This window comes from Gekko japonicus, unplaced genomic scaffold (assembly GCF_001447785.1).
Source record: "Gekko japonicus isolate JY-2015 unplaced genomic scaffold, Gekko_japonicus_V1.1 scaffold539, whole genome shotgun sequence".
Classification (NCBI taxonomy): Eukaryota; Metazoa; Chordata; class Lepidosauria; order Squamata; family Gekkonidae; genus Gekko; species Gekko japonicus.
Genome location: NW_015168667.1, coordinates 201818 through 224981, shown reverse-complemented (window position 1 = coordinate 224981; position 23164 = coordinate 201818). Strand labels below are relative to the sequence as shown.

Below are 23164 nucleotides of genomic sequence, written 5' to 3'. Positions count from 1 at the left end.
TGGTTCCCCCCCCGGCCTGAAGCGATGGCCGAGCGGCGTGCCACTGGGCCGTCGCTGCTGGTCCCACCCCCCGGCCTGAAGCTGCTGTTCCCCCATCTCTCTCTCTCTCTCTCCTCTCTCTCTCTCCCTTCCTCTCTTCCCCCCCCCACCGGCTCCGAGGCGAGGCCCGCGCGGCGTGGAGCCATTGGGCCTCGCGACTCACTCACTCTCTCTCTCTCTTCCCACCCCCGGCTCTGAACCGAGGGCTAATCGGCAAGCCGATCGGCCCTCGCCGCTCTGCCCCCCCTCCCGGCTCGCCGCTCGCCGCTTCCCTTCCATGCGCACGGAACACTCTGGCACTTTTGGGGGGATTTAAACATCCCCCCGAAATTTTTGTCACCATTTAGGATTTTTGTGCACACGTGGGGACTGCCCCACGTGTGCACAAACCTCTCCCCCCCCCAGTGCCCCTGATGTCCGGATTTAAGGATCCGCACAGAGGGGGCCAGTTCACTATTAGATATATAGATTCTACTACAGGTCCCTACTACTCCTATAGCAAGCCAGCAATGTGTGTAAGAAAAGGGTTTTAATGGGGTATTTAAAGGCGAATGGGACAGAATTTTATTCTTTTGCCCTACATGAGCTATTGTTCCATGAGCTTCCTTTAGGGCAAAAAACATCAAATACCAAGGAAGAGTTCACAGGTGTGGCATTAAATGTAGAGGACACCAGTAATCAACTACTGTGTTACTAGTGCAAGCTTTAGGCACGGAATATCCCAGTCAATGACTTTGTTCATTTATTCTCCAAGGACATATGCAAGGTACAGATTTAAATTGGCTTCAGAGTAATTTTCTTGCCTCAGGGAAATCTACCAACTATAGTTCCATGGGGGGAGGGTGTCTAAAAATGGTGAGGGTGCTGAGTAATCTGTCCTAGACACTCTGCAGGTCCTACAGCTCTTTGGGGAAAGCCGGGGCAATTAAACTGGTTATGAAAGTGGCATAAATTCATGGTGCAAATAGACACTAAGTGCTGGTTTGAAGGTTCGCCTTTTAATGATGTCCTCCTAACTGTTGTTATTGGGCTGCTTCCATGATACAATGAACGCAATCCTCAAAACATTTGTAAATTGGTCCTGGGTTTTTGAATATAATGCATTGTACAGCTTAATTGCATCGTGCTTGGCTGCCGTTGCTTCCATCTCAAATTCACTGCGCTGCCATCCAGGGTTATTGTTTTTCCTTATCGCTGGCTTGAGGATTGACCCACTGTAATCACTCTCCAATCGTAAAATGTTGCTCATTTCCTAGGGCTCTCGTTTCAGCAGGCCGGCATGGCCTATCCCAGATATAATTTCTGTGCTTCATCACTGGCTGCGCTGGTAATTTACACGGGAACTGTGATCTGCTTTGGTGATCAGTTTGTCTTCAGTATAGGGCTGCCAAGTGGGGGCGGGGGTGGGTAAACCCCCGCTTTGGAGGCCCAATTTCCGCCGCCGCGGCGGAATCGGGCCCTGGGGGGAACTCGGCCCCCTAAAGCACAGCGTGGCTGCGTCACCAGAGGTGACGCAACCATGTCAATCACATTGGGGGTGTGGCCCCGATCGTCGGAGGGAAAACTCTATGGTTTTCCCTCCGACGATCGGGGCCACGCCCCCAATGTGATCGACATCACGCATCACTTCCGGGACATTTCTGGTGGCGCGCGTGCGTCGGAGGAGAGCTCCCGGAGCCCGGCGACGCTCCCCCGCCGGTAAGGAGATTAGACTTGGCAACCCTACTTCAGTATCATCTGCCAGGGTAGAGTTATCAGCCTCCATGTGGGGCCTGGAGATCTCTTGGAGTTACAACTGCTCTCCAGATGACAGGAATCATTTCCCATGGAGAAAATGGCTGCTGTGGAGGATGGGCTCTATGGCATGATACCCGGCTGAGGCCCCTCCCCAAACCCCGCCCACCACAGGCTCCTCCCACAAACCCCCAGGAATTTCCCAACGCAGAACTGGCAACCCCATGCCAGCGCATATACTGTACAGTTTGTTACGTATCTATGTTATATGTATATTTGTTGTGTGTATATTATTTTATGTGTAGAGCCGGTTTGGTGTAGTGGTTAAGTGCGCGGGCTCTAATCTGGGAGGACCCATATCACCACTCCTCCACTTGCACCTGGCTGGATGAACTTGGGCAAGCCATAGTTCTGACAACAGCTGTTCTTGAAAAAAGAGCAGGTTTTTTCAGAGCTCTCTCAGGCCCACGTACCTCACAGGGTGCCTGTTGTGGGGAGGGGAAGGGAAAGGAGCTTGTAAGCCACTCTGAGACTCCTCTGGGTAGTGAAGGGCGGGGTATAAATCCAATCTCCTCTTCTTCTTCTTCTTTTACCTCACAGGGTATCTGTTGTGGGGAGGGGAAGGGAAAGGAGCTTGTAAGCCACTCTGAGACTCCTCTGGGTAGTGAAGGGCGGGGTATAAATCCAATCTCCTCTTCTTCTTCTTCTTTTACCTCACAGGGTATCTGTTGTGGGGAGGGGAAGGGAAAGGAGCTTGTAAGCCACTCTGAGACTCCTCTGGGTAGTGAAGGGCGGGGTATAAATCCAATCTCCTCCTCCTCTTCTTCTATATTCCACATGACTATTTTTATTTGTTCATTTCAGCTCCATATTTATGCTGGGGTTTTACGTGACCAGTTTTGTGATCCTGACCACACTGGTGTTTGTTTCAGTCATTTACTCCTGTGTAAAGGTAAGTACTAGTAATTTAAGTTGTTTTGCTTTAATATCAGTTTAAATTACCCTGCCAGTCTTCAAGGGTAGCTGTATTGCATCAGTTGTCTAATAAACTCTTCATCCTGGATGTTCTCTGTGGTTTGTGTGTCTTTCTCGTATCTCTCTACCAGTAGGGCGATTTGTTCATTTACACAATCGATCGTTGGTCAATTGCTAGTGTTCATGAAAACCGTATTATTAATTGAAAAAGAATTGCACTAGTAACTCTATCAGCTGAGTTGAGGCCAAACTAGACAAATTGTTAGAGACCCATGAGACCTACGGTCTCTTTAACCTCCTTTAAATAGCAGCTCTGGAAGGAATGGTATGATTTGGATTGGGACCACAAGGCTGTTGCTGTTCATGCGGGAGAGGATGCCTTTCATCTGCTCAGTCCTGCTTACCTGAGAGACATGATGGGCCACATCTGAAGAACCCTCGGTTGCTGTTCAAGCTTGGGAAGAGATTTTGGATTGCATGGGAGATTACATGAGGATGTGTGTCCTTGGGCTCAGGAACAATGCTTGGGGCAGATGGGAAGCCCCTGAGAACTGGATTGGATGCTTGGGTCTCCTGCCAACCCAGCAGTCCGAAAGCCCCTCGGGGCAATTAGGTAAATGGGTACCTGTCTGTAGGAGGACAGGGGGGTACCCATCCCTTGAAATTTGGCTCCAGCCGAGCGAGGAATCGAGAAGCGGCGGCGACATGACAGTGATCAGCACAGAGGAGATGAAGAGAGGCAGTGACATCCCAAGGTGGCGGGTGGCTCGGCAGCTGATGACGTGGCCAGCAGGAGGACGTCCGGAGCCACAAGGAAGTTGTGACGCCCACCGTGGCTGCGCACCAGGGCCCATAACCAACAGCCCCCGAGAGGAGTCAGCAGAGAGCCGAAAGAACAGCGGAGGCCACGGAAGACACACCGGAGAGAACTGGAAGAAGTCGCCCACTCACTGGATAAATGAACGATCGGAGCCAGGAGAGTACCTGGTAGGGCTCCCCCACACCAGACGTACTGTGGCCATAGTTAGGGTTTCTGCATAGGTCTCTGCACCATGCACCGTGTAAGCCGCTCAGAGCCCTTCGGGGGTGAGCGGGGTACAAATTGAAAGTATAAATAAATAAATTGCCGACCCCTGCATTCTAGAGGTCAGTGTCTGAGAAGAACAGCACTGGTTCAAGCTGTTTTTCCCCATCACTGAAATCTTGAGTGCTGATTCATTCACGTCTTCATGGCAGCTGCTTTAAGTACAACTTTCCTTTCCCCCAAAGTCCTGGTGGATTTTCACAGGTACTTCCCCCCCCCTTGATAAATCTCATTTTGTGTTATTGGCTATACAGTGCAATACAGCTGTGCAGTGTATTCATTGCCAAATCAGAAAGATAGAATCCATGCCCTACCAGTATTTCTGTTGCTTGAAATAGGTGACAGGTGATCATTTCCAAAGGTTTAATTGTGTTATTCAGTCAAGAGGAAGCCGTTTCCTTTATTACATCTCTTCAAGGTCTTTTTTTGCATACCGCAATATTAACCTTCCTTAATTAACTGCTTAATCAGTGTCACTTTCAAGGATTCCCTCACTTTCTGTTTGTGCCTCCCAAGAAGAAACATGGATTCACAGCATGTGTTCTGCTGAACAAGGAAGCAGGATTACTAGGTGCTGTAAAAAGGCCTGTAAAAGGGGCCCCGGATCTGATTGGAGGAATTTTCATACCTTAGTTTCTGGGTCTAGGGGGTACTCTCTGGAGGGATATAGGGAGTCTGGATAACTGGAATGATAAGGGAACCACTTTATTATTAAGGACACTGTCATTACTGTGATGATAATAGTCAGGGGTCATTTCCTGTGGGAGCACACAGGAGCGGAGCTCCGGCAGTAAGGAGCCCAGGGGACGGGCACATGCAGCAAGCCCCACCCCCTGCTCCCAGCAGCCCTCAGTCAGGCAACAAAGAGCAAGAAGCAACCAGGTAAGTTGCAGAGCCCCCCCCCGGCCCGCCTTCAGGTACAAGCTCTCCCTCCTCTGTGAGGGCAGATCTGCGCCCCCCCCCCCATAGCTAGCAATCCAAAACAGTCCAGTGGCACCTTTAAGACCAAGTTTTATTCAGGTACAAGCTCTCCCTCCGCGCGCGAGAGAGGAAATTAAGCGAAATTAAGCGAGAGAAGGTGAACCGTTCCCAGCGGGTCAGGACATCTAGCGGCTGGCAACCAGTATGATTCCGGGGGGGGGGGAGGACAAGGGAGAGGGCTGTCAGGCAGTGGTGTCAAGTTACTTCTCACTCTCCTGGTTAAAATAGGAATGCTCTAAAAGGTAATGGGAACCCGAGCCTCTTATTCAATGTACCTTCTCACTGACATCTGTAATTAACTAAAGCTCTCCTATCTTCTTTTAAAAAATGGTGGTGGTCACTACTGTGCCTTACAAAGTGAAGCTACAGAGAAAGCAAGGGGGGGTGGTTTCCAAAAATCTCATCACAACATTTCAAAGGTCAAAAGGCAAATAGTATAAGAAACTTCAATGTACCATAGCTTTGCTTGAAAAGGGTTGCTTACATTTTCTTTCCAAAGTAAAAAAATATCATAAATAGAAAATTATTACCTTGGCTAACAACTCCTCAAATATTCAGAACATTCAGAACATTCAGAATGAGACAGATAGTTTATTACGGCATCCGGCCGGTAAATCAACAGAATCACACTGACGTTTAAAAACATACTGACTGCAGCAATAAAATAGCTAGAATGAATGCAAAGGATATATAAAAATACATTAAAAAGTAACAACACATAAATATTACATAAAATATAGGTCAGCAGATCAGCTTAGAACTAAAACGTGATTTAGCGGGCTTTTCGAATACAGCAGTAGGCGGTACAGAATTTGGCAATAGCTTTAGAGGTAGACTGATTTTCATCTGACAGCAAATAGTTTATATAATCAGATTCTGTCATATCAGGATTTAGTTCTACAATAGGCTCAAGATATTTGGAGCGGCCCTCCTTGTACCAGGAACACCTGAGGAACATACGCGAGCACATTCAGAATATTTCACCTTTCAGTTGCTTTGCTAGTTTGACTGTGTCATACACAATGTGAATTACTTTCAGTATCCAAAGGTATGTTATTGCAGGATGACTTCTGATGACCTTCTCTGACTTAACTTTTGGATTTCTGAGATGAATAAGAATGGGCACAAACTGGGAAGATGCAGTTCGGTTCAGTTTGTGGTTCATGGTGGATCCACAAACGAAACCACAGACCATCACAAATGGAAAAAGCTTCTTACAAACTGAACTGGTTCATGAAGTTCATGATGTGGTAGGATGCTCCCCCCGCAGGCATGCTAGAGACACCAAACTCACAGGGGATCTCTAGCTGACTCTTCTCTACATGCCCTCCAAGTTTGGTAGCCTGCCTCTGGTCTCCCATCCAAGTACTAACCATGGCCGACCCTGCTTAGCTTCCAAGATCTGATGAGACTCGTCTAGCCTGGGCCACCTGTAACTATTTGCTTATTAAAAGACCCCACTCCACCTCCCCCCAAACCCTGCCAAAAATAAAATTGTGACAAATTTTAGTAACTAAACTACCAAGTAGTTTTAAGGTGTACTGCAATTTATTCTGAAGAAAAATAACCACTAGGTTGGTGACCCACTTGATCCTACCATTTTCAGGGGCAATTTGAGGACATCCTTTGGTCTATTCATGATAGTAAGGAAGACAGCGTTCTTGAACCTAGCAAAATGTGGTAATTAAGAATTACCGCTATTCAGGGGGGTTTTGTAGAAAAAGCCCAGCAGGAACTCATTAGCATAACAGGCCACACCCAACAGCAGAAACTAATTAGCATATTAGGCCACACCCCATGCCTTCCCTTGGCTTGCCTGGGTGCCCTGCAGCTGCAGGGAGCCTGGGCAAGCCCCCCCTTGAAGGGAAGGCAGTTTAATGCACTGGGGGGCATTTAAATGTCTCCCCGATCCTTCCAAGGGAGGCCCTAGCCCGCCCGCCTCAGAGTCGCCAGGGGGGTCACTCTCCAGGCCTTCTCTCTGTAGCCATGCACATAGAGGTTTGGGCTGTAGTGGGCGTGGCCAACTCTGAAGCCAGCCGGAACTCCGTTCCTGTGCGTTCCTGCCCAAAAATAGCCCTGCCGCTATTATACCTTCTCTGGTTATTTAGTTGGTTTTGTTTTTTTCTGTCCTGCTGCACAATTTGAGTGGTTGAATGGTCCTAGGCATTCTAACAACCTGTGTAAAAAAATATATATTAAAGGTTGCCCTGAAAGGTTTATTTCTTGCTATGCCACTCTCCTGCATCCTCAGTTTCCATAGCCATTCCAACAAGCTAAGTCTCCTCAGCGCCCCTTCCCCATTCTTCATGGTGCCATCTTTTTGATTTGAAAAATATTAGTTTTCGGGGTCAGACCAGCAAGGTGAAACCAGGTAAGAACCCGGCAGGTTGGAGATGGAAGCAGGACAGAATCTGAGAAAGAACACGGACAGAATCGAGTGACCCTGGCACAATCTGGAACTTACTGGTGCAGCTTTTGTTACTGACCCACTTATGGTTCTGCCCCCTTACCCCTGAGCTGGGATACCTTGTCTTTTGGCTTGAATCTTCCTCACCTCCTCATAGCATGTGCTGTCTGGCCTTCCTGTGTACCCTTTGGTTTTTCCTGATTAGAAATATATGCTCCAAAGAGGTGCTTAGTGGTAAGGCTGACCTCAGTTAGGGGAACAAATCATTATGTAAATATTTGATCCTGTTCAAATAGCTTTGCAATAAAAATGATATAGAAAATGTATATGCCACCTCCCCAGAGATGGAAAGAGAAAAAGTTATTAGCCACAATCCAACCAGGGCCGGCCCGAGGTTGTCCGCTCTAGGCGAGCGCAGATGCCAACCACCCGGTGGGGCCTGGAGACCTCTCTGCCGGGGGCAGGCTGGGAGGAGGGTCACCCAGGGAGCAGGAAGGGCAGAGGCGCTGGCTGGCGGGCAGGCCGGCCGGCCGGCCTCCCCCCCAGCTCAGCTCAGCCCAGCTGCGCCCCGCCGGCCACCAGCCGCCAGCTGAGCCAGGGAGCAGGAAGCGCGGAGGCGCTGGCGGGCAGGCGGGCTGTCCTCCCGCTCATTTGGTTTGCTGCCGAACAGCTTCAAAGCTCGACTTCCGGGGGTTGCCATTCGGCCAAGTCCAGGGGCCGGGAGGCACCTGACCGCTTCTAAAGCCCCTCGAAAGCGCTGAAGCAGCAGCAGCCGTGCCGTACCATCTCCCTGCCTCTCCCAGCAGACTCTTCTCGCGTGATTAAAGAAGGAAGGAAGGCGCCTCAGGAAGAGACCGAGCCCATGAAGGCATATTGACGCGGGGATAGGTAGTGGGCTTAGGCTAGGCTGACAGTTGGGATTGCTCACGGCCATTTCACTTAGGCGGATTAGCCAGCAGTTCGGCATGAAAAATCCTTTGGAAAGACCGGGAAGGCAAAGCGCTCGCCTTCTTCCCAACTTCTAACATTCTTCCCCCATAGTCCCCCCCCCCACCTCAGCCCAGCCGCACCTCGCGTGGAGGCGGTGGCCGGCTGGCTGGCGGGCGGGCCGGCAGTCCTCCTCCCCCCCAACACCACGAGCAGCGGCGGGGAGCCATGGGGGAGGTGTGCCTTGCCTGCCCCCCCGCCCCCAACCACGCACCCCCTCGCCTCGCCCGCTACCTGCAGAGGAGGAGTGCCTCGCCAGGCGGCAGTGCCGGGATTTCCTGCTTGGGGGCGCTGATTGGGCCGGCGGGCCGGCAGCGGCCCCGGGGATTGGCTCCCTGCCTGCCTGCCTCGCCACACTCCCCTTGGCCCCCTTCCCCCGCCCTTCTTTCCCTGGCCGGGCTGCAGGTGACAAGAGGCTGCCAGCGTCCGCCCCGCCTCTCTCCCGCGCCCCAACAACCGGCTTGCGCTCTAGGCAAAGGCCTAGTTCGCCTAGCAGGCGAGCCGGCCCTGAATCCAACACAGTTTCAAGTGTGCTTAATCCCATTGAATGCACGGCCCTGTTTCTACAGCACTGCTGAATCATGCCCTTACATCAACCAAAGGAATGAGTGTGTAGGGCTTCCCTCCCTATCTGTCCATTTTATAAAACAAATGTGTGTGTGAAAGTAAATAATCAGATGTTGTGCCAGAGTGGCAGAATTCACAAGTTGTGCGAGAAGTCTGCCTGAAGAGTGTTCTTAAGTTTGTGAAATGCCAACCTTCCAAACCCATCAGTAGTCCACCCACCTGTTCTTACGAAACTCTCCCATCATAAATTGCTGCTGCTTCCTCAACTCTCTGCCTGGCCTAATATTTCATATCCTAGTGCACATTCTTGAACAGTGTAAGGGGAAATTCTTATCACAAAATTGTTCTCATGCTTTTACATGACATGTTTGATTCAATGCATTTGACATTTCAGTTATACAATTCTAAAAAAATGATTACCCATTGATTTAAAAACAAACAACCCCGGCATTAGGTTTTCAAAAATTAAAAAATAGGTCTGACACTTTTCTAAGGTCCAGGGTATGATAAATGTCTAAATTATATCCATCAATAAGAACCCCGTTCTTGACGTGCTTCAGAGCTGAGTGAGAGGTTGAAAAGCCAGAGACGCCTTACAGTGATCCAAAACCTGAAAGGAGCCAAAGAAATTGGGTGAAACCGTGGGTCAAAATGCAGCTGCGCGGCTTCGAGTGCGAAATTGACACATACCATCGGGGCAAAGAGAGGATCGAGCGCAGAGCAGCGGCTGTGGGAAATCGGTCTATAAAAACACTACAACACTAATTCTAACCTAAAATAAGCAATACAATGATCATATATAATGATTAAATGCATATTTAGCTAAAGCTCTCTCTATAAAAAATAGTTTTGGGAAATATAGCTAATTTCTACTGCTTCTATTACAGACTGGTAAATATGAAATTGAATCAAGTAAATACAAACAATAAGACTTTTAGGCTTATAGAATTCTACTAAGTCTGTTTCTTCCCTTTATCTTTCTTCTTTTCATATTTCCATTTGACTTTTGGGGCTACTGCCCCTAATTCTGATTCAGAGCCTTCTTCTGGGTTACTACTCGCTGTTGATTCCGAATCTCCCGTCCCATGTGTGCTGTTTTTTTCTACGATATTTTGTTCCTCTGCTGTATCTTTTTTGTTGCTGTTCCAAGAACATCTTCGCTTTTAAAACAGAGTCTATCTTTTCTTTTTTATCTTTGTAGTTGAAGTCCAGTCCTTCGGGTATTATCCATCTGTAGGGTATGGAATTTTTCTGCAAGAAGCCAGTTAAATTTTTGTATTGAACCCTCCTCTTTCTTATTTCAAATGGAATGTCTTTTAAGACTCTGATTTCTTTGTCTTTGATTTTTAAGGTAGTTCCATTTGTGGCCTTGAGCACCACGTCTCTTGTTGATCTTTTAGAGAATCTCGCCACAATCTTCCCAGGCATTCTGGATATGTCCGATAGACCAAATCCACGCATGCAGAGGTTTTGGCTGTAGTGGGCATGGCCAACTCTGAAGCCAGCCAGAACTCCGTTCTTGTGCGTTCCTGCCCCAAAATAGCCCAACCTTTACAAAGTTCAATGTTATTGTTAAGACAAAACATATGAAGTAAGGGACGTGAATCTTGGGAACATATCTGTCAGCCAGTAAAACCTGAGCTGAGTTTCTGTTTCCCTTCCTGTTTGCAACTACGTAGGCCTGGGTGTCAAGGCCACAAGCCTTTTTGTGTGAGTTGAAGGGCAAGTACCAAAAGACTCTGGTCTCTTGGCACTTAGTCTGTTGTGTTGAGTGAGTCAGCCCAGCAGATCCATGACCAGTCCAGGATGTACTGTATTTAGGGTTGCCAGGTCTGGGTTGGAAAATACCTGGAGACTCTGGGGGTGGAGCCAGGAGAGGGTGGGGTTTGAGGAGGGGAGGGGCCTCAGCATAGTACAATGCCATAGAGCCTACCCTTCAAAGCAGCCATTTTCTCAAGGGTGGCTGCTCTCTGTCAGCTGGAGATCAGTTGTAAAAGCGGAAGATCCCCAGGCCCCGCCAGGAGGCTGGAAACCCTAACTGTATTGTCTTCTTTGTTATCTGTTTATTTATTTATTTAAATCAAGCTTTTGAAAACCCCTTTAGGTCCCCACTGGGAGGAAGAAACGTCGGGTAAAAATGCACAAAGAAATAAACAGCTGTTCCAGAGAACTTAGAGTTCAAGAGGATGAGAGCCATAGTAAAAAAATATTATCTGTTCACAGAGAACACCAGAGCTGAGGCAATCCTGGAACATGCCCTCAGGTATACCAATGATGGCAAATATGCTATTTAAAGCATACAGACTCCATAAGCTCACTCTTTCACAGTCAATAATCAGAACAAGCCCTGGGCTTATTAGTTTGGACAGACATGTTTTTCCACAGAACTTATTGTCTCTCCTCAGATCTGACTCAGGAGCTTCTTCAGTTATCATTGCACATCATTTGTCACTGTTCTTCCAATGCCTTTGGCATTGGAGAGATGATTGTGTTGAAATAAAAAGGTGTTGAATTAATGTTAGGATATGTGATTATTCAGGGTTTTCTGCCCTCCAACTTTGTTCTGTACTTACCTGGAATGTAAGAAGAAAGGAAAAACTCTCATCCAGTAAAAACCCAAGCTTTTTTTTTGAGGGGGGGGTACAAAACCATTTAAGCTAGTGGCAACCATCATACAGAGGGGCTTTGTGCTATGATATGTGGAATTTATCTGACTGGATTTTGGTGTGCCACTGTAAACATAGTACTTGGGGTGATGTGCTAAAAGAATGGATGCGCTGATCTTAACTTGGTCATGACTTCTGAAGCCTGTAGCAACACGAGTCAGCCTGAACAAAAACATATCTGTCATGGGTTGCGATGTTACTAAAATGTTACTAGGCTCTCAATGGACAGGTTGTGTTCTTGCTTAGGGTTACCACCATATTGGGGCCTGGGCAGGCATTTAGTCCAGATAACATTGGCCATGAATTTATTGCATCTGACAAAATGGGCTCTTAAAGGTTGTTTGTTTTTAAAAAATGTTTCCATAGGACCACCTTGTTTTTGCCTTACAATCATAGAAAAATAGAGTTGGAAGGGACCTTCAGGGTCATCTAGTCCAACTCCCCGCAAAATACAGAAAATTCACAAATACTTCCCCCCACATCCCCAGTGACTGCTGTTCCACACCCAGAAGATGACAAAAAAACCATGGGGATCTTCAGCCAAACTGGCCTGGAGAAAAATTGCTCCCTGACCCCAAAGTGGCGATCAGCATTTCCCTGGGTGTGTAAGAAAGGGATACAAGAACTAAGCACTGATGCAACCCTTCCTGCCCTCCCTCTCAAGGTCTGCCTAAGTTCACAGAATCAGCATTACTGACAGATGGCCATCTAGCCTCTGTTTGAAAACCTCCAAAGAAAGAGAGTCTACCACCTCCCAAGGAAGCCTGTTCCACTGAAGAACCACTCTAAGTGTCAGGAAGTTCTTCCTACTGTTTAGCCAAAAACTCTTCTGATTTAATTTCAGCCCGCTGGTTCTGGTCCAGCCTTCTAGGGCAACAGAAAACAATTCTATATGACAACCCTTCAAGTACTTGAAAATGGTTATGCTATCACCTCTCAGCCACCCCAATCCCACACCTTTGAGAAACAGGAGCAGGAGAAAAAATTGCCTCCATAGTAACACTAGGAATGTCCCTATATTTCAGCGGTCTTTACCATAGAAAATGGGGGATGCCTACAGCCATCACCAGGAAATCATGTTACATCCACCCCAAACTCTACCCTCCACAGGCATTACCCTCAAAACCTCCTGCCATTTGCCAAGGCAGTGCTGGCAGCCCTAAGAATGACACCTACAGGCACAGGCTTCACCTCTGTGATGGGAATGGAGTGTTCTTGATTATAGGGATGGAGTTTACAGATATACAGCTTGCAGGTGCTGTACTTATGTGAGGTAAATACACATAGGTGATACCAGAGCTTTTGGTTGGAAAGAGCATGGCCAGAAGGTTCATTTCCACTATGTGCGCAGATCTATTGTACATTTAAAAGTCTTGCTTGCAATGTTCAATCCTTGATAGCTGCTTTAAAAGAAGGAGAGATTGGATTTACACCCTGCCCTTCACTACCTGAAGGAGTCTCAGAGCGTTTTACAATCTCCTTTCCCTTCTCCTCCCCACAACAGACACCCTGTGAGCAGTGTTTCCTCTAAGCTGAGTTAGTGTGAGCTAGCTCACAGTTTTTTAGCCTCCAGCTCACACATTTTTTTCTTAGCTCAGGAAGGGATGGCTCCAGTATATACAGTAGCCAAATTGCTTGCTCACAACTTTAATGCCAGTAGCTCACAAAGTAGAATTTCTGCTCACAAGACTCCACAGCTTAGAGGGAGCATTGCCTGTGAGGTAGGTGGGGCTGAGAGTGCTCTTTCGAGAACTGCTTGTGAGAGAACAGCTCCAAAAGAACTTGTAACTGACCCAAGGTTACACCAGCCGCTGCATGTGGCAGTATGGGGAATCAAACCTGGTTCTCCCAGATTAGAGTCCACACTCCTAACCATTACACCAGACTGGCTCTTTATGCATTCATGTCATCATTTGACATTGCAGCAAGTGGATTATGAACAGTTATCTTTAAATCAGCCCCAGGAAAGAGGGAGAGACAGAAAACAAGTGATAGTGTAATCTTGCATGGTACTAGGTGAACTTTTTGTCCTTTCTAAATTTGTGAATAAGACTTTCAGTAGCTAGAAAAACTCATATAGTTCTGATAAAGTTCATAGTTGTATAGAAACTGATATCCCTCAATCAAAGAAAGGGCATAGATCACAATTCAGAAAGGGGAGCTGGGACGCAGACTTTATGGATGGCCAACGGGGGAAAAGCCTTTTCTTACCTTCTGGTTCTCAGCAATAGTTGCTGAGAATCTGCTTCTTGGAGATGACAATGTGTAAAAGTTAAAGCTGAATGTAATTTATCTCCCTTTACACTCATTTGAGCTAATACCTTGTTCTTGCTATGTTAGGTGGTTGGAAAAATAGAACAGGGCTTAATGGCTTAATATACTTTCCACCATTTTTCTTAATATAGATAATTCCTTCCTTCTATCATAGCTTACAAAATATAAAATAGAGCGAGCCAGACTTGGAACAAAATGTGTCTTCTTTGCTGAAAGTTAAACATGCTAAGCATGCTGGGACTGTCCTGTTTGTGTTCTTAGAGGTTGAAACTCATGCAGTACAATTTCTCCATTGATCTTTCTTGTTAAAATAAGAACTTTCCAGAAAATGAAAACTTATTTTTAAAATTTTCTGCAATTTTACCTTTTTTGGGAAATCAAATCTTATTCTTCCTCCTGGCATATAACAATTAGCAAAAATGCTACAAGTAAATGGAACACCAAGTTGATAGTGAATGGAGAAGAAACTGGAACAGTTACTATCAAATGGGGAATTTTCCAAGGAGACTCACTGTCACCTCTACTCAATGTCATTGCCCCTAATACCACTCACAACATTCTCAACAGCACAGGCCTAGAATACCAGCTTTCAAAAACAGGGCCAAAGATTTCACACTTAGAGTATATGGATGACTTGAAAATGTATGTAAAGTCATCACCAGAGATTGAGTCTTTACCTAATACAGTTCAAATACTCAGCGAAGATATAGCAATGGAATTTGCCCTTGACAAGTGTGTGGCATTATCACCGAACAGAGGAAAGATTGTTGAACAAGAAGAAATCAACATGCCAAACAACAACATCAAAACACTGGGTGTTAAAGAAAACTACAAATGTCTTGGAATTTTGGAAACTGACAACATCAAACGTACCCTTGTTAAGAAAAATACAACCAAGGAGTATTACCAATTAGTTAAAAAGATATTGCAAACTAAATTAAATGGAGGCAACACAAGAAAGGCAATTAACACATGGGCAACCCCAGTTCTAAGATTCACAGCTGGTATTATCTATAGGAAAGAAGCAGAATTAGAAGCCATAGACTGCAAAACTTGCAAGATAATGATGTCGAATCAAGCACTACACCCTAGAAGTGATGTTGATCATCTTTACTCACCAAGAAAACTAGGTGGAAGAGATCTCTTTAAAGTTAAGCAAGCAGTTGAAGAAGAAAAATGAGCACTGAAAGATAACACCAAGAAAAGCAAAGAGAAGCTTCTAGTTGAAGTGTACAAGGCAGACTTATTTCACATTATAGAAACCAAAGAAGATTTCAAAAAGATTGAAATCAAAACTCACTTTGAAAGCACTTGCATGGGCAATAGTTGAAAGACACAGGAAACAAAGTTGATAGTGAAAATACTTGGAAGTGGCTCCAAAATGGGCACCTGAAGAATGAAACAGAAGGACTCATTCTAGCTGCACAAGATCAGGTACTCAGAACAAATAGTATGAAACCGAAGAGTCTGAAGACTGGTGATAACAGCAAATGTTGACTTTGCAAGACAAAGGATGAAACAGTCGACCACATGGTTAGTGCCTGCAGTAAAACTGCTCAAACTGAAGGAACATCATGATAGAGTTGCTGCTATGCTGTACTGGAATCTTTGCAAGAAGTATGGATTACCATCAGCCAGAAATTCATGGGAGCACAAACCAGACAAGATCATGGAGAATGATGAAACATAGATTCTTTGGGATTTCCAATTACAAACAGCTAAACAACTGGCACATACCACCCCTGATATCACAACTGTGGATAAAGTGAGAATTAGGGTTGGATCATTGACACTGCAATCCCAGGGGACAGTAGAATAGAGAAGAATGAACAATAGAAGATCATGAAATATCAAGACATGAACAGAGTTAGAGGGCTTCTGGGAGAAGAAGGTGACCATTGTGCCAGTTGTTATTGGAGCCCTTGGAGCAGTGCCTAGAAGTTTCAAGAAACACCTGGACATTCTGAGCATTGAACAAATAACACCAGCTCAACTCCAGAAGACAGTGTTGCTTAGGCCAGCAAGAATCCTGTGAAAATACATTTGCAGTTCCCAAGAACTTGGCTAGATCTTGAGTTGCATAACACCATATACCAGTCAAATATCTGACTGTGTCAATTAATAACAAAAACAACAACAACAACAGCAGCAGCAATATGTGAAGGCCCCTGTTGATAAATCAGTGAGGTCTGTTTAGTCACAAGTTATCTGAGAGCTGCTTAACAAACACAGCAATAGAACAGTTACTTTTCCATCCTGGTGTTTTTGAAATGAATCAACTTGCAGTTCATCTCTGACTCTACTCTGGTGTAGCTTTTGATCTAAAAGCTCCCTGCAAAAGAAGTTCACATGTATTTTCGAGGTCACTCTTGAAGCTTGTGGAGGGAAAATGAACTTATGCTATCTGACAAGTATGCAGTGACTTTTTTCCCTTTTCCCCTCAGGGCTCAATCTTTACTTTTGAATTTTGAAAGGGAGTTTGGAGCTGAGTTCCCAAACCCATCGCAGAGCAATTATCCTTGGTGCTCCAGCTCCCTTGCCGTTCTTTTCATGAAAGCTGACACTCTACCTATGAATCAAGTGGGGTTCACCTTGAAGCCAGCCATTCATCTATTTAGATGAGTTAGAAAAAAAATCAACTTTGGAGAGCAGTGTTTGTGGGCTGCATGTGGCACATCTGGGAACGAGCAAGTCCCATTTTTCAGTGTGTTCAAACAAAAACTGACGTCAAACAAATGGCTTTGTTGAAACCCAAACCAAACCTGATTCTTTGTATCTCATATGACGACTCATCCCACAATAAATTTTTTTTTTTTAATAGAATTGCTTTAACTGAATGGCCATGGCAAATGTTACAATGTTGATTCAATTTCAGGGACCCAGCCCTTCGATGGAGAGGGCGAGGATAAATTGTGTACCATCTGGTCAGTACTATTGAAATCTCTGAGGCTTTTTCTCTCTTTTAAAAGTTGTAAAGCACATAAATGTGAATGCTGAATACACAGCAGGTTAACAACCCTTGCGATGTGTGTTGTGGAAGAATGGCTGCGGTTACATGGAGCATTAGCCACGCTACAGAGACGGACGAAAGGTGGATTTTCCGGGCGCGATCACAGCGCCACATCTGGGAAGCGTAGAGCTCCCGTGGCGAACCCGAGGCTTCCCGCCGAAGATGCGGGGCAAAAAACTAGTACCTCCGAGGTACTAGTTTCCGGAAACCGCAGGGCAAGAGCGGGCGCCTGATCGCGTTTCCAGTGGTAAGTCGTGGCATCTGGCGCACGCCCATGTCCCGTCGCTAAAAGGATTTTTTCCCCAAGTTTCCACGGGATGCGCACAAGCACCCAACGGCGCATCCGCACACTTCGTTTAAAAACAAACAACACAGCCCCTCCTCTTTTCCATACCCCCCCCACTCCTGGCTCGGCTTGCTCGAGAGGAACTCTGTGCACCGGGCGGCAGAGGGGGAGGTGTAGGGGGGGGTGTGGCGGGAGGGCGGCCCGGCTGAAGCTCCTCCTGGAGGGGACCTGACAGAGGACACAGTTTGCATTCCTCTGCAGCCCTGGAAGGGGTTAAACCTGAGGAGCCTTTTGCTAGAGAGGCCGCTTCTTTGCCACGCCGCAGGATTGCCCTGTGATCAGCACCTCCCCCCTAACCACGGGACCTCGACGGGACCTCTAACGCGCAGCCGTGCGTTATTTTGCTCCGGGGCAAACAGCCATGCTCCCCCCCCCCCGCATTTTCCTGCCCATGTGACCGTGGCCAATAATTTCATACGCTGGTAAGGGTAGCACAGAAACTAGTGACTCAGAGCTGGGGAGCACAATGTCACAAGCAAGACCAGCTGACTAGCTCGGACTATTCTCTGGACTAACAACTTTAGACCATCTTGGAACGCTAAAGCACTTTATTGTTAATAATGTATTATTGGTTGTTTTATTCCCCCCCCCCCGCATTTTCCTGCCCATATGACCGGGGCCAATAATTTCATAAGCCAGTAAGGGTAGCACAGAAACTAGTGACTCAGAGCTGGGGAGCACAATGTCATTGCTGTTATTGACTATCTTCTGTCTCACACATTTTTTACCCCACCCTTCTTTGAAAGAGCTCAAGCAGGGTACGTGGATCTCTCTTCCCTGTTTCATCCCTACAACTTAGCAAGGAAATTCAGGCTGAGGAAGAAGAAGAGGAAGAAGAAGAAGAGGAGGAGGAAGAAGAAGAGGAGGAGGAGATTGGATTTATACCCTGCCCTTCACTCGGGGTCTCAGAGCGGCTTACGATCTCCTTTCCCTCCCCCGCCCCACAACAGACACCCTGTGAGGTAGGTGGGGCTGAGAGAGCTCCTTCAAGAACTGCTCTTTTGAAGAACAGCTCTGACAGAAGTGTGGCTTGCCCAAGGTCATCCAGCAGCTGCAACTGGACGAGTGGGGAATCAAACCCGGTTCTCCCAGATTAGAGTCTGCGCACTTAACCACTACACCAAACTGACTGGTCCCATGTCATTCAATGAGCTTCATGGCAGAGTAGGGATTTGTACTCAGGTCTCTCAGAGGCTAGTCTAACACTCTGACCACTATACAACACTGACTCTGCTTCCACCATGACCACCATTTTAATTCTACATGTGTGCCTGCACATAACATTTGAAAAATGAGTAGTGTCTGCCAACAAATCTGGTGTTATCATTTTACTTTAAAAGTCCCAACATTATCAAAAGTGACATAAAAGGCTGCTCAAAAACTTGTGTGTTCAGCTCACGTCCTGTTTGTGATTTGTGCACAGAGATCTGATTTTTTTGACAATTGGTTTGATACTTCATTGATCTGTCTAGATCTACCAGTGATGACTAGCCATGGTGACTAAAGAGAACTTCCACATCGAGAGGCAGTAAATCTGTGAATACCAATGCTAGGAGCCAGCAATATCAGGGGAAGGCCTCAGCCTCTATACCCTGTTTCAGGCTAACTAGCTGGCCACTGTGTGAGACAGGATGCTGAACTAGAAGGACCGCTGGACTGCTCCATCAGGGTGCTCCTTATATACTACAATTTGCTAATAGTTGTTCAGTAAGTTGTTTCACTGTATTCCTCTCTAACTATGCAGTGCCATGCACTCGGTTTTTCATGCATATGTGTTTTATTTATGTATTTATTTGTTAGATTTTTACCCCACCCTCACAAACAGGCCCTATCCTTCTACCCCTGTCCTTGCTATGTACCTGTTCCACTCAATGGACAATTCTTTATTGATTTGTTTTCTTTATTCATACCCCACTTTTCTCTGTTACATCATCAGAACAAGGTTAGGCTGTAATAGGTTGGGCTGAGAGTTATATGACTGGCCCAAGATCACCCTGAAGCTGCCATGGCAAAGCATGATATTTGAGCCCCTAGTCCTGCACTCTAGCCACTACAATACATTGGCTTGTGAATCACTCAAAAATGATTTAAAATCAGTAATCAGTAAATGCTGTCTTTCAGTAAAATCCTACCCTTCAGTGTTCATCTAAATAGGGGTGCTAATGACCACTGATCGGTTTGAACTGGCAGCATCTTTGTGCCTGCATACTTTTGAGAAAACTGGATGCAAACTTGTAAAGTGGCCATTCATGGTTGTTTGGCTGAACTGAACACACCAACTAATCAGCTCACACATGATCAACACCTTCGAACAACAGAGGTTTGACAGTCAAACATGTTCATAGGAAAATTTGCAGCCTCCCTTGTGACATACACATTACATAAATAGCTATGAAGCTGGTGTCTAACCATCTTCTATTATTTCTATATTATTTGATGCTTGCCTTACTGGTCTTTGGGTGCATTTTTTATGGGGCTTTCATCTGAGGAGTCCCATTTTTTAGCTGTTGTTATTGTCCACTTCTAGTCTGAGGATTGTTTTATAGATGTTGTTTTAGGCTGCTGAATATTGTTTTATGATGTTTTAATGTGCCTGGCTTGTTTTATTTTAGGGTTTAATGGTTTGTTTTATGGTTTTTTAATTGGAACACCTTTTAATCTTGATAATTCTTATGCAGTTTTAATGTGGTTTTAATTGTATTGCTTTTGTTTCATGCTTTAATGTTTTATGTAGTTTGAATTATATTGTTTTTGCTTTGTATGCAGCCTTGAGCAGGTCTCTGGAGAGGTGACATATGAATTTTCTAAATGAATAAATAAAACCTTATTAGTTAAGCTACTAATGACTCAACTATGCATTGACTATGCTCTTGATAGGGTTGTTAATAAATTTAAAAGGTACCTTGTTTCAACCTGGAAAATCTCTGTTTTGATTCTCTTTCTGTCTTGTATAAAACAAAGACCCACAAATCTTTTATTTTCCCCCACCGTACTATAGCTGTATTGCCATAAAAATTTCCATATAATTTATGTATTTTAAGCAATGCATTTTTGGCATATAGTTATAGATGATATAAAACACAGTGTCATTGGCATCAAAACATGTAAAATGGTGCAAGATACTATAAAAATGCCCTAGAAGAAACAAATGACATGGGAAACATCATGGGCAAATTTGAGAAAAATGAAAAGGTCACAACAATAATCTACAAAAACAAAGAAATGAAAAAGGACGCATCTGTACATCCCAAGAGAAGACAGCATGTCATCTCACGACACAATGTAGCACTCTGACCTTGAATCTTTCAAATCAACCTAGGCTGGTTTAGGTTGGGAAGGGAAAGCCTAGGAAGGTCTGCTCAGAAGTAAGTCCAATTTCATTCACTGTGGCTTACTCCCAGGAAAATGTTCTTAGGATTGCAGTTCAGGAAAGATCGGAAGGTCAAATAGTTACTGAGAGAGACACCCAGGAAGATTACTTACAGAGGAGGTTGCCCATTGTTTCTCTGAATGAGTCATTGTCATACTGAGATCAGTGACTCACACAAAAACACAAAGACAGGTCATTCTTGTGGACTCTAAAAATGAACCTTCTATGGGATAAAAGTAGACTATGCCTCTTACTTTAACACAAGAAATAAACACACTTCAGCTATCAGAAATTTAGGAGACACTAAATGAGGAAAATGCTTGCAATCTGCAAGACATTCTGACATAAAGATACATTTACACATAATTATATATAACTAGGAGCAAGGCCCATTGTAGAAAAAATACGAGTGCTACAAAGAGGTGAGACATCCCCCCCGTTCCCCCACTTTGTACCCGGTCTCGAGGAGCAGCCGCTGGAGGGGGTGTTTGTGAAAACATGGCTCACGGAGGCTGCGAAGGGCCACCCTGGAGGCTCAGCAGGGCATCTCCTCAGCCTGGTCCCCTGCTCTCTCTGGCTGTGCTCCTAGAAGGTCTTGGGCTTGGAGCAGGAGGCAGCCAAGCCAAGCGAAGCATAGCTGCAAGAAATACAGTTGCTTAGCGCCGCAGGAGAGCTGCATGGTGGGCATGAGTGTCCAAGCGAAGCATCGCTGCAAGAAATACAGTCACTCAGCGCCGCAGGAGAGCTGCATGGCAGGCATGAGTGTGGGCTAGGCATTCAGGGTGGAGAAGTTCCCCACAGGGCAACTCATCCATCCTGCCTGCTTGCTGGGACTCCCATGGTGTTCCGGTGACTTCATTGCTGAGGAGCTGAGCGCGCCCCTGAGCCCTCCCCGGAGGCTCCTGGGAAGTGCCACTGCCGCTACAGCAGCCCTGCGCACAGCCGGCCTGGGGCAGGGCTTCTGCCATCGCCGCCTCCTCCTCCTTTTGCCCACCCTCTGGACTCGGCACTTTCAGCCGGGTGGCTTCAGCTCCCTGCCCAGCCTGGTGGCAGCAGCCCACAGACCGCCTCCAGTGCCCTCCGCCCCAGCAGCGCACTGGGTGCCGTCTGGTCACAGGGCAGCTGGCTACCTGAAGTCAGCCTCGGCCGACAACAACTGCCGCAGCACCGGCAGGAGTGGCCTGGGCATCCCACGCCTTCGCCCGCCGGGGCATCCATCCCCTCCGGCAGCTCACTGCAGACTGAGGACAAGATGCTGGGTGCTGGTTCTGTGGGCGGGAGTGAGGTGATGCAGCAGGGCAATGCAGCCAGTGGCTACAGGCCCCTGGTGAGTGACACATCAGGGAGCCACCTGATTTTGCCGCGCATAGAACGTTGCCATGCGAAAATGCTATTATATACAGGATTAATTAGCAATATGTCTAAATATTGTGTTACATTTCTTCCAAACAAAATAGCAATAATGGAGCTACAAAGATGAACAGAGTTATGGTGCAATGAATTTATTGTGATGTTTAGTATTTAAACATCTCTGATGCCAAAGAACTGCTGAATATCTGACTACAATGGAGGTTTGCAAAGAGTGGGACTATGGGAAATGGCTCAGCTCTATGTATAGAAGCTGGCATTAATCTGTAGAACAGGAAAGTCCCCAGAAGTCTTCACTATAAATATTTTAATATGTGTGTCTGGAGAAATAGACAACCATATTTCATGCTCCTAGTCACACATATCATGTTCTGCAATGAAATGCATAGATCGCACATTGTAATGCCATGCTTTCTAGTTCACATGCTTAGCTGCTATTGCTTTTGAATTAAATTACTAGCAACAATATCAGTCTGAGTGATCTTACACTAAAATCCCAAGAAGCAGTCAATCTGAACTGTCTAGAAATGAACTGGATGTAAAATGGCAAGACCTTGGGCAGATGAAAATATACGGACAATGTAAGACAGGACTTTTTCCCACTTAATCTTTCAAGGAATCACTTTGCATTCCTAGTCTCAGCATTTGAGAATGTAGTAAACTGGTTTGGAGGATGGGGTAGGCAGACGAGTGTCAGCAGATAAGCAAAACATGGATACCATCTGTCTTAAACAAGGTAGCACTACTCAGACAGAAAGGCAGTTCCTCCAAGTACAGAAACACTTTAGTTGCAAAACCCGTAATGGCGTGAACAGATCAACATTCAAGTCCAGTAGCACCTTAGAATTTTCCGGGGTATAAGCATTCGTGAGTCAAAGCAGGGGATGTGGGGAGGGGGGTGGTCAGAAGACGAGGCTGAGCTCGAACTTGGGGAAGGCCAGAATGGGAGAGGTTACGAGGCAGCCCTGAGCAGCAAGGGCAGATACAGATGCAAATGAATTTATCAAGCCACTGAAAATATTTACTGAACATATCCAGTTCATGTTACAGAGTACACAGGTTGGGACTGTGTAATAGTCAGGTGTGAATTGTGGATTCTCCTCAATTTCCTTGCATGGGATGACCAATTCATGTTGAGACCATGGCACATGCGGAGAAGGGGCTTCAGTGTTCTACTGGTTCCATCTTCCCAACCTGAAACAGATGGGGGATATTTGGAAAACCCATGTGTATGCCAGTGTATATCTATTTGTCAAAGAGAGTTGCTCCTACAAAGGGCATAAGCCAGAAACATATGTTACAGTTATGAGTTTTTTTGTTTCAGCCATATTTGTGGCTGGTGAAATAAATGTGTTG

The 23164-nt window shown here is 46.0% G+C and overlaps 1 protein-coding gene across 1 annotated transcript in view; it reads left to right on the top strand.

Annotated features, from left to right (window-relative positions):
• LOC107113906 (adenylate cyclase type 5-like) overlaps positions 1-21213 on the top strand; it is a 368311-nt gene extending 347098 nt beyond the window's left edge. The window contains exons 12-14 of the mRNA XM_015415309.1: positions 2638-2725; positions 3424-3503; positions 21030-21213. Coding sequence (XP_015270795.1) covers positions 2638-2725; positions 3424-3503; positions 21030-21213 — 352 coding nt within the window. The remainder of the gene's footprint in view (positions 1-2637; positions 2726-3423; positions 3504-21029) is intronic.
• The last annotated feature ends 1951 nt before the right edge of the window (positions 21214-23164 follow it).